The sequence below is a fragment of the Chiloscyllium plagiosum genome, unplaced genomic scaffold (assembly GCF_037043375.1).
Source record: "Chiloscyllium plagiosum isolate Xiang-an unplaced genomic scaffold, Cpla_swu_hap1 HiC_scaffold_8, whole genome shotgun sequence".
Taxonomy (NCBI): domain Eukaryota; kingdom Metazoa; phylum Chordata; class Chondrichthyes; order Orectolobiformes; family Hemiscylliidae; genus Chiloscyllium; species Chiloscyllium plagiosum.
The window spans coordinates 68,678,601-68,691,139 of record NW_028270146.1 but is presented as its reverse complement, the minus strand read 5'-3'; the positions used below and the strand labels follow the sequence as shown (position 1 = coordinate 68,691,139).

Here is a 12,539-nt window from a genome sequence, read left to right as displayed (position 1 = left end):
AAAACAACCTAAAGCAACAGAAGGAAACTCCTTTTACCCAAGTTGGTGGAAGCAAATTCAATAATAACTTTGAAAACTTAATTCAATTTTGAAATGGAAATAAGATTGCAATGCTATGGGACTAGAAAAGGAGAGTTCTTGGGATAGTTCTTTCAAAGTTCTGTCACAAGCATGATGGACTAAATGACATTGTGATGGTGTACAGGAGAGGAACAGGGCAGATAGAGAACCAAATTTGATCTCAAAAAATCAAAACAGCATTAATATATTGTCTAAATAGTATCAACTGTTCTTTTATAGATTATAATTTATCATAGAGCCTACAAATATACATCATTTTCTTTGAATCAGAATATAAGTTTTGAAAGCAAACTTCATTTTATTACCAGTTCCACTTTTAACTGGGGATACAGGGTTTCTTGCATGCATGAAATAGGAACAGCAAACTTAGGAAATGCCGGTGTCCAAAACAACTTTGTTGCATCTTTGTAAATCTCCATCTGTTCAAAGCAAATACAAAATGAATTACAATTCCATGAAAATAAAACTACTTAAAACAAATTAATCGTACAACAATTGTCAATGATACAAACTGTACCAAAAAGGAAACCATTCTTTCTCTTACTGAGTTGAACATCAGAATCTGTGAATGAAAATTGATTGCATGGAACATGATGTGCAAAATCAATGCTGATTTCATCCACTCTGACCAATAGGTTTTCCCGCATCTCTCCATATAATTTCCTCATGTAGGCTGATGAGACTCATTTTATGCTGCCTTGGTCAGCTTCCCTTCAGCTCTCATTCAGCCCAACATTACATTGAAGGTCTTCAATGTTGACCAAGTAAATAGCAAGATATAGTGGCTTCAAATATTTCACCACTGACACAAAGTGGGACAATGTGTATTATACACAACATGCACTGCAGCAACTCACTGAGGCTCCTTCAACAGAAATTTCCAAACTCATAACTTCAACCACCTTTGAAGGAGAAATGCAGCAGATGCATGGAAGCATCGTCACCCACAAGTTCTATCCAAGCCAGACAGAACCCTGACTTGGAAGCAGATTGTTATTCCTTCAATAACAGCACTGTAAAATGGTAAGACAAAGGAGCAGAAGTTAGACTATTCAGCTCATTGAGTCTGCTCCACCATTCAATCATGGCTGATACATTTCTCAACCCCATTCCCCTGCTTTCTCCCTATAACCCTTGATCCCCTTGACAATCAAGAACTTATCTATCTCAGTCTTAAATACACTCAATGACCTAGTCTCCACAGCCCTCTATGGCAACGAATTCCTTAGATTCACCACTTCTGGCTTTAGAACTTTCTCCTTATCTCTGTTCTAAAAGTTCTTCCCTTTACTCTAAGGCTGTGCCCTCCAGTCCTAGTCTCTCCGACCAATGGAAACATTTTCCCAACATCCACCCAGTATTATGTATGTTTCAATTAGATCCCCCCTCATCCTTCTAAACTCCATTGAGTATAGAACCAGAGTCCTCAAACGTTCCTCATAATGTAAGCTTTTCATTTCTGGGACCATTCTCATGAACCTCCTCTAAATACGCTCCAGAACCAGTACATCCTTCCTGCGATATGGGGCCCAAAACTGCACACAATACTCCAAATGTGGTCTGACCAGAGCTTTATAGAACCTCAGAAGTACATCCCTGCTTTTATATTCAAGTCCTGTCAATATAAATGCATTTGCTGTCCTAATTACTGACTCAACCTGCAAGTTTACCTTGAGAGAATCCTAGACTAGAACTTCCAAGTCTCTTTGCGCTTCAGACTTCTGAATTTTCTTCCCATTTAGAAAATGGTGTATACTTTATTCTTCCTACCAAAGAGCATGGCCTCACATTTTGTACCCCATCTGTTACTTCTTTGCCCACTCTCCTAACTTGTCCAAATCCTTCTGCAGCCTCCCCGACTTCTCAATGCTACCTGTCCCTCTACCTATCATTGTATCATCTGCAAACTTAGTCAGAATGCCCTCAGTTCCTTCATCTAGGTCTTTAAAGTATAAAGTGAAAAGTTGTGGTCCCAACACTGAGCCTTGCAGAACATCACTTGTCACCAGCTGGTATCCCAAGGAAGACCACTTTATCCCCAGTCTGTGCTTTTTTGCCAGCCAGCCAAGCATCCATGCTAGCACCTTGCCTCTAACACCATGGAACATTATCTTACTCAGTAGCCTCCTGTGCGGCACTTTGTCAAAGGCCTTCTTTAAGTCCAGATAGATATCACCCATTGGCTCTCCTTGGTCTACCTATACCAGGTCGATTGCTTTTGTTCAAGAAAACAAGTAATCAACACCTTAAGACGAATTGGAGATGGGCAACAAATATTGTCTAGCTAGCAACTCCCAGATACCATTAAAGAATAAAAAAGAGTCCTAAAAAACAATGACAAGTCAGTCTTAGTCAGCAATGAGAAAAAAAATGTGCCGAACACACAAAGGCAGTAGGAATTCTCAGTGCATAATGTCCCCACACGCATGACTTCAAGCCTTTGCTAGCATTTGATTTGTAAGAGGTGGATGAAGATTCTTCCACACATACAAGGCAAAAGCTTAGAAAAAATACAAACCCAATACAAAGGAGAGTTGATAAAGGGCTCCAACAGTGACCTGTTAGAGTTACTGTAAGAGGTGAGCAGGATATTCGAATTTATGCTATCCCATAACATTATTATGCCTCTTATCATATTTCAGTTTATAAACAAACCATTTATCGTTAGCAACCAAAGCCTGTTATTTATTGCAATGGTACTTTTTCTTGATTGTACTGTTAGCTTTATTATATTAATTACTTACTGATTCTCCCAATAACATAATTCTGGGTCTCTCCACATAATATTCTGCAATTCTTTGCCATTCCCTCAAAAATTCAGGTGAAAGTGGTGGTAAAATTCTGACACCATCCTGCACTTTTTCCTGACTTGCTTCTGATGCAGGAATTCCTTCATAGATAATTCTGGAATTAGAAAAACGTTAATTGTAACTTTACAATTTTAATTTGATAAAGAAACAACAGTGTGAAGACATGGAGCACTGCAGAGCAAACAAATAATGCGTTTATTATGTGCAAGTGGGAAAATATATTTTTCTTTTATCATGGTATTGTTGTTACATAATTTAATTAATAAGTAAATGCACATTATATATTCAAAATAAACTTTATTAACTTTGAAAGTTAGACCTAATAAAGCTAAAATATATGCAAAACATTGGATATGTTGGAGACCTGAAAAAGAAGCATAATATTCTGGAGAAACTCAGCAGATCTGACACTATTATGTGAAGTAAGAAACAGAGGTAATATTTTGAGTCCAATGTGACTTTTTCCAAACTCAGAGTTTCAGATTCAATGTTAACTATGTTTCTCTCTCCAGAGGTGCTCACAAACTAGATGAATTTCTCTGTCTGAATTATTAACACTGCAATCTCAAACAAATTTCTTTTAAAATGATACAACAAGATCACTCATTATGACCCTTGAACATGCCATGTAAAATTTGATATCCTCAGTTCTCTGTCTTATGCTTTCCAACTTTTGAAGGAAATTAATAAATCAGTGGCAAAAAAAAATTTGTCAACTTTAAACAGAACTCAAAAAGGTAATTGGCCAAACATTTTAGACAATTTTTTTAAGTTTCCATTGTTCAATATTGACCATTTGCATTTCAATGATAATTTCCCCATGGTCTATGCAACATAGAAATCATAGCGCTCCATACTGTACAATCATTTGTATTGGAAATGGATATGGATTTGCTGTCCAATGAGCTTTTGGTGAATTTCTGCAATGCAAATGCAGGTAGCACACACACTTGCTTTTGAGTATCGGTGATGGAGAGAATGGAATTTTTGTAGATGTGGTGCTAATCAAGGTTACTGCTTTATCCTGGAGGATATCAAGCTTCTTTAGTATTATTGAGCTGCACTCATCCAAGTAGGTGGGGAGTAAACATTCATACTCTGATTGGTCTCTTGTACACGGTAAATGGATTTTCAAGACATCAGTCATGAAAGCTTACATTGATCGCTGTTACCTTGCTATCTTCTGTTGTTCAGAAGAAAAATCTTCATCTTTATACATGTATGATTCCTCTAGCTGAATTGATTCCGGAAGTTTACTACAGCCATGTCCTCTTCTGTTTGGAGTATAATACAACTTTGAAGCCAGTTGCAAATCAATGGGTAATACATGACTCAGCTCAGCAATGCAAAGGTGGTGGATATTCTGTTGCCCTCGATGTCTGCAATAAACAATCAAAGTAGTATGAGAAATTAATTCTTGGGAGTACATTTGACAAAAATCATCATTCCATGAATTGTGCAGAAACTTAGAAAACTAATCGCTCATAACTTTGGAAAAGAAAACACAAATTTGTACAGAAATACACTTTTAAAAAGCCATGTGTGTTCTGAAAATAAGGCACATCTGAAACAGTTGTAACAAAGATTGATATCAAATGAAATTTATCCTTTTTTAAATGAAACAACAAAATATCTTAGTGTGAAAAGTTGAAGAAAACCATTCATTTTTAAACATCCATCAGTTTACAACAATTCAGAAAAAAAAATCTCTTTAACTATACAGCAAAAAAAGCCCCTCAGTTGCTAATCTAGATGTGTGAAAATGTATTCAGCAACTATTCTGATTTGTTAAGTAATAGTTTGTTCTGCATACACATGTATGCACTAAGGAATAGAGTATTAGACATCAGTGTAAAAATGTACACAGGATGTCTAAAGCTTTGCCCCTGGTATTTCTTTTAGTTGATGCAGCACAAAATTTCCTTCCTGCTCTTTGATATCCCTAACACTGAGCACTCTGTGTGGTTCACTTGGAAGAATTAGGTCACTACATGAGACAGACTTGTAAACATACTTTTCAAACTTGCTTTCTCTAAGAAAAACAACAATCCCACCATCTTCAATATATCCACATAACTGAAGTTTCTCATCCATGGAATTATCTACATTTTGTTAATGCCTTCACATCCTTTGAAAAACGCAATGCTCAACTTCAGACACAATACACAACTGAAGCTGAAACAGTGTTCAATAAAGGTTCATCATTGCTTCCTTGCTTTACTACTCTCTGTTCAGGATTTCTATTTCTGGCACCCGTTCTCACTGACAGGATAAAACGCGGGACAGGATCCTTCAAATGCTGCCCGTGAGATCTGATTTACAAGATGCATTCAGTTAAATTGCTGCCTTCAAAAGGCCAAAAGGTGGTCAAAAATCTACAACCAGTTGTCAGAGTTGGTGCTGAAAAGTACACATAGAAGCAGAAATAGCTGAAAATGTGTTGCTGGAAAAGCGCAGCAGGTCAGGCAGCATCCAAGGAACAGGAGAATCGACGTTTCGGGCATAAGCCCTTCTTCAGGAAACCCTTCGGGCTTATGCCCGAAACGTCGATTCTCCTGTTCCTTGGATGCTGCCTGACCTGCTGCGCTTTTCCAGCAACACATTTTCAGCTCTGATCTCCAGCATCTACAGTCCTCACTTTCTCCATAGAAGCAGAAATAACCTCCATTCACAATACCTTACATGTGGAACAAATAAGGTAAGGTGGAGGGTCAGAAGCAATCAGACATGAAGAGCCCCACAGTAATAGCCACTGCTGCATTTGTGGCTGGGTTTTTCAGCAGAGTCTTCCACATTGAATGGAGCCTATCCTCTGGTATCCACCTGGTCTACTACTGGAAAGGCACCACCATTTTACTTGGACTTTAGTGAATAGGGCACAAGTTCACAATTTGCAAATGACACGAAACCTTGAAATATAGTTAACTGCGAGGAGGAAAACAATAGGCAGCTAGGCATAGACATGTGGAATGGACAGACAATGTCGATGAAATTTAATGCAGTGAAGTGGAAAGTGATACATTCTGAAAGGAAGATCAGTAAGGTGATATAAACCAAAGGGTACAATTTTCAAAGAACATAACAACTAGGAGCAGGAGTAGGCCGTATGGCCCATTCAGCCTGCTCTGTCATTAAATAAGATCATGGCTGATCTTTTCATGGACTCAGCTCTACTTACCTGCCCGCTTAGCATAACCCTTAATTCCTTTAATGTTTAAAAATCTGTCTATCTTTGCCTTAAAAGCAATGAACAAGGTTGCCTCAACTGCTTCACTGGCCAGGAAATTTCACAGATTCAAAACCTCTTGAGTGAAGAAGCTCTTCCTCAACTCAGTCCTAAATCTGCTCCCACTTATTTGAAGCTATGCCCCCTAGTTTTAGTTTCACCCACCAGTGAAAACAACCTCCCAGATTCTATCTATTCCCTTCATAATTTTATATGCTCCCATAAGATCACCCCCACTCCCACCCCATTCGTCTAATTCCCAATGAATATGGTCCAGCTGCTCAATCTCTCCTCATTATCCAAACCTCTCAATTCAGGAATCAACCGCGTGAATCTCCTCTGCATCCACTCCACTGCCGGTACATCCTTTCTCAAGTAAGAATACCTAAAAGTACAAAGTACTCCAGATGTGGCCTCACCAGCTGCAGCATAACCTCCTTACTTTTAAACTCCATCCCCCTGGCAATGAAGAACAATATTCCATGTGGTTTCTTAAATACATGCTACATCTGCCAACCAACTTTTTGTAACTCATGCACAAAGACACCCAGGTCCCTCTGTACAGCAGCAGGCTGCAACTTTTCAAAATTTAATATTGTAGCCCATTTTGCTGTTCTTCCTAACAATGGATGACCGCATATTTACCAACATTGTACTTCATCTGCCAGATCTTTGCCATTCACTTAACCTAGCTTTATCTCTCTGCAGACTTTCAGTGTCCTCTACCATTCATTTTAATGTCATCTGAAAACTTTGACACATTAGACTTGGTCCTTAACTCTAAATCATCTATGTAAATTGTAAATAAAGGATCAGAGAAAATATGAGTAAGTGTGCACAATTCATTAAAGTTGGTAGGGCAGGTAAAGAAGATAGAATCCTGGGCTTCATAAATAGAGGCAGCAGGTAGAATTTTCACTGGTTGATGGGGGCAGGCTCCCTAAAGGAAATGAGCCCAAAGACAGCAAAGAGAGAGAGAAAATGAGGGGAGACCACAATTAGCATAATGGGGAAACCAAAAGTCTTTTATAGGCAGATATATAATAAAACTGAGGTAAGAGGAGAGATGGGCACCAAAAAGGAGCTAAGCAAGAAGGCAAGAGGTAAGGTTGAGGTAGATACTATATGACTGACTTCTTAATTTTGTCATTTGCTCCCTTTTGCTCCTTCAACTTATTTTTCCCTGCTGGTTATCTCAATTCCTATTGTCACTGCCTCTAGTCATAACCATACTAAAGTAAATCTGCAATGGAATTCCAGAGAAAAGACACTAGTCTACAAATAGGTTGCACATAAAATCATACAAAAATACAATAGAAGTGGATATAATCCATTCAGGCCATCAAGTCGGCTTCACCATTCAATAAAATCATGGCAGATCTGTTTGTGTTTTGAATTCCACATTCCCATCTGCCTCCAATAACCTTTGATTCCCTTGCGTAACAAGAATCTATCCACCCTGTCTTAAAAATGATCCCATATCCCCCATCTCCTGGGTCAGAGAGTTCCAAAGTCGCACCACCCTCTCACGGAAAAAAAATCTCCTATTTCTATCCAAGAGAGTGATGTTCAATATTAAAATAGTGCCCCCTTCTAGTTCTGGATTCATTCATAAATGGAAACATCCTTTCCACATCCACCCTTTTTTTTCAATCATATCATTCCCCAGTCTTCTAAATCCAGTGGAAACAAACCTAATCAGTCCGACCCATCTTCATGAAAAAACCCACTTATTCCAGATATATAGTTAATCTCCTCCAATTGCCTCCAATGTATTTACATTTTTCCTTAAAGAGACAAAAACTGCACATATTATTAAGATGTGGTCTCATGAATACCTTGTAAAACTGAAGGTTAACATCCTTAATTTTATGTTCCATTTCTTTCATAATAAAGAAAAGCATTCCATTAGCCATTTTGATTCCATTCAGTACCTGAAAACTTTTTGTAACTCATGCACCAGAAGACCTGTGTATTTTGTCTCATACTGTGGTTCCTGTTCAAGGCGGAAATGTAGACTACTCCCACTAATGACTTTTCTCCTCTATCATTCCTCATCTTCACCCAGACTGATTCTACATCATGATCTCCTGAACCAAGATTATTACAAACCTTTGCAATAAATGTCTTCCTTGATTGACAATGCTTTTCCTTCACCTTTGCCTAACATCCTTGAATGCCACATACTATTCAATATTTAGGATCCAATCCTTGTCATCATGAAGCCATGTTTCTCTAATGGCTATCAAATTGTATTTATTTACTTTGATGTGCAATATCAATTTTTTTTTACATTGTTTTAGATTAGATTAGATTAGATTAGATTACAGTGTGGAAACAGGCCCTTCGGCCCAACAAGTCCACACCGACCCGCCAAAGCGAAACCCACCCATACCCCTACATTTACCCCTTACCCAACACTACGGGCAATTTTAGCATGGCCAATTCACCTTACCTGCACATGTTTGGACTGTGGGAGGAAACCGGAGCACCCGGAGGAAACCCACGCAGACACGGGGAGAACGTGCAAACTCCACACAGACAGTCGCCTGAGGCGGGAAGTGAACCCGGGTCCCTGGCGCTGTGAGGCAACAGTGCTAACCACTGTGCCACCGTGTCGCATTGTTGTGAATGCTACATTCATTCAGATACAGTCTTTAGTTGTTGTTATCTTTTTAGCAGCTAATCTTGATAGTTAGTGCATTCCCATGTTTCATTTTTCTCTCTGTCCCTTCCTTCAATTCTCTGACCCTGATTTCCCAGATTACTATTTTCCTCTCTTACCGTGTCTCTGCCCTTTAATAAAACACATCTTTACACAACTGATCCCTTACCCTCACTACCTAGTTTAACCTTTTCTTTACTTCCCTAATTACACAGTTCACAAAAACACAGACTCCAGCCCTGTTCAAGTGCAGACCATTCCAATAGTACAATGGTCATTTATTCATTGCTGGTTCCAATGACCCACAAACTGGAATCTACTTCACCCACAACATTCTTTGAGCCACATATTCATCTCTCTAACTTTATGTACTGAATTCTAATTTGCATGCGGGTTAGTTAATGATCCAGAGACTAAAATCTTCGAAGATCTGCTTTTGAATTTTTTATCTAGCTTCTCATACACTCTATGCTGAAACTCCTTCCCAGTTCCACCTACATTGACCACAATCATTGGATCCTCCCCCTCCTGCTCCAAATTCCTTTACAGTCCTGAGCAGATACGCCACGCTGTGACACTAACAAGGCAATACAGCCATCTGAACTCTCATTCTTTACTTCAAAGAATGGCATCAATCCACCTCACTACTTAGTAGAAAGTGAGGACTGCAGATGCTGGAGATCAGATCACTGCACTCTTACCTAGTACTACATTCCTTGTCCATCATCCCACTTGAATGGCTTCCTGTACCCACAACATGCTCCCTGCAGCCCCTTCTCTTACACAAACAGGCTGAGAGAACATCAAAACTAATGCGCAAAAGCAGAAGCTGACACTCATGTACTTTTGCTCTCTGGGTCCACTTACCTCAAGGCATTCTGATAATGAAATATAGGAAGATGGGAATACAAAATGCAGAGAGCAGTAGATTCTTTGGGCTTAACCTTCCCACATTTTGATCATGTCACTTTCACAGAGTTTCATGGAGAGTTTCCCTCTGTCAGACCAGGCAGCTTTTCTCATACATTTGTCCACTGGTGGCTTCATTAATTATGGATCCTCCACGATGTTCCTATCAAACAATCTTGTGCTCAGCAGAGATGGAAGTCCTTTCTGGTGTCACAAATCCCATAATTAAAGAGCTGTAGGTTTGATATCCAGACGTTTCATTACCTGGCTAGGTAACATCATCAGTGGCGACCTCCAAGTGAAGTGAAGCTGTTGTCTCCTGCTTTCTATTTATATCTTTCTCCTGGATGGGGTTCCTGGGGTTTGTGGTGATGTCATTTCCTGATCATTTTCTGAGGGGTTGATAGATGGCATCTAGATCTATGTGCTTGTTTATGGCGTTGTGGTTGGAGTGCCAGGCCTCTAGGAATTCTCTGGCATGTCTTGGCTTAGCCTGTCCCAGGATAGATGTGTTGTCCCAGTCAAAATGGTGGTTTTTTTTTCGACTGGGACAACACATCTATCCTCTTTCCACAGTACTACAACAGGAGATCATGGCATCAGAGGTTACCAGTCGGTCTGAAGTTGCCACTTGTGTTAGTGCAGTGTTCACAATCCAGAGAATTGCACAGTAATGTTGCAAGAAGTTTAATGACCCTTTCTGCTTCTCAATGGTAAATGCCACCATCTCCTCTCCACTATCTCACGCTCATTCTAACTCTGCTACTGCATCCCACCAAGGCTCATGGCCTTCCACTCTCACTATAGTATGCAACATTTTCCATGAATAGCTTTCACTCATGTCATTATCTGACTACTAACGTTTTCTGTCCACTATGCTTCCTACTCTCTCACTTGGGATACCTCATAAAGTTTCCTGACTGAGGATGAACCAGTCCCTTGACTTATTTCTTTGCAGCTTTCTGACTGAGTTGCCAGTAATCCCCAGGATGGTTTCACTCAACCTGCAGGATTAACTGTTGCTCAATTCCAGGACTAGATGGACACAGAACCCTGTACCCTGATCGTACCAAGCATGTAAATGACCAGATGAAACTCATGCGCTGAAATCAAAGAATGGCCTTGACCGACTGTGGTGGCACCCTGACTAACCATTTCCCTATTTACTGAACAAAGGACTAACTCCCATTAGATATGGCCATTTGGTTGAAGCATATGCAATGTGTTTGCCAAATAAGCTGCTAATTCTTGCTGTGGTGTGACACTGTCATAGAATGATGCTATGTAGTAACATGTTGAAAGTGTGTTGCTGGAAAAGCACAGTATTTGAGAAGCAGGAAAGTCGATGTTTCGGGCCGGAGCCCTTCATCAGGAATTCCTGCAGCTCTGGCCCAAAACATCGATTTCCCTGCTCCGGCTGATGCTTGACCTACTGTGATTTTCCAGCAACACACTCTGATCTCCAGCATCTTCAGACCTCACTGTCTTCTATGTAGTAACATGTCTGCTCCCTTGACTGTCCATTTTTACTAAATATGAAAAAATACTTGGCTTGGCGACTGCACTAAATGGCAAAGTCAGGCAAAGATACTGTGTGTTCAACTAAGCACAAATGTGTGAGTACTAAGAAAGCAAGCTAAGAGCCTTGAAAAGCACCCCATTTCTTTTTTTTTTAATAGATATTTTTATTAGAAATTTAACATTTTTACAAGTTTACAAAAATAAACAAAACTCTCAGATATAAACATTGATATACAATTAGCTCAAATATACAATAGCCAAAATTTGACAAAAAAAAACAAAACAACAAAAAAAAACCGAAAAAAAAAACAACAAAAAAGAACAAACAGACAAAACTCAACTATCTACTAATCTAACCTACAACTAACCAGGGTGTATATTTAAGTCTCTTACATGCTCGGGATGTGTTAACATCAGATATGATAAACCCGTATTCGTGCGGGATTCCTCCCCCGAGGGGCCGCGGACCAGCCAGGTCTGTAGTCTCAATTAAATAAAAGCCCTTGTTAGGATAGCCGAAATATCTGTATTTATGTAATTCAAAAAGGGCTGCCATATTTTATAAAATAATTCGGTCTTTCGGTGCACCATGTTTGTAAGGAAGTCAAGGGGAATACATTCCATAATTAGTCTGTGCCAATTTGAAAGTCCAGGGGGGCCCTCCGCCACCCAATTCATCAAAATATTTTTCCTTGCACAGAAAGAAAGAATAGAAAATAGTCTCTTCCCGTACGTGTCCAGGGAGGGAAAGTTCGAAAAGCCCAATAGGAGAGATACGGGGTCCACTTTTATTTCCGTTCCTAAAATTTCTGTCAGGGTACTTGCTACTTTAGTCCAATATCCACGGATCTTATGACAGGTCCATAAGCAATGTACAAGAGTGCCCACCTCTATTTTGCATTTAGGACACATTGGAGATGCTCCTGCCTTAAATTTTACCAATCGAACCGGTGCTATATGGGCCCTATGAAGTATCTTCAGCTGGATAGCCTGGGTTCTGTTACAAATAGTAATTCTTCTAGCATTTTCCCAGATATCATTCCACGTTTCTGTGGAGATTTCTAGTCCCAGATCCTGATCCCATGTTTTAAGCAGATTATCCATATCTCCCGATACTTCATCATGTAGCAAATGATAAATATTACTGACGGAAGATACCCCCACTGGTCGTAGGACACTACATTCTCTATCGGATTTATAAAGACTATCTAATAACGTAGTCTTCTTCTGTATAAAATCTCGAATTTGGAAGTATCGAAAGAGGTCTCCATTGGGTAATCCGAATTTCTGACGCAGCTGTCCGAAAGACATCAGGACCCCATCTTTA

The 12,539-nt window shown here is 39.5% G+C and overlaps 1 protein-coding gene across 1 annotated transcript in view; it reads right to left on the bottom strand.

Annotated features, from left to right (window-relative positions):
* Positions 1–12,539, bottom strand: part of ttc6 (tetratricopeptide repeat domain 6) — a 228,555-nt gene that overhangs the window by 163,862 nt on the left and 52,154 nt on the right. The window contains exons 5-7 of the mRNA XM_043698490.2: positions 4,064–4,270; positions 2,826–2,985; positions 387–500 (exon numbers count right to left, since the gene is read on the bottom strand). Of these exons, the coding sequence (XP_043554425.2) occupies positions 387–500; positions 2,826–2,985; positions 4,064–4,270 (481 nt within the window). The remainder of the gene's footprint in view (positions 1–386; positions 501–2,825; positions 2,986–4,063; positions 4,271–12,539) is intronic.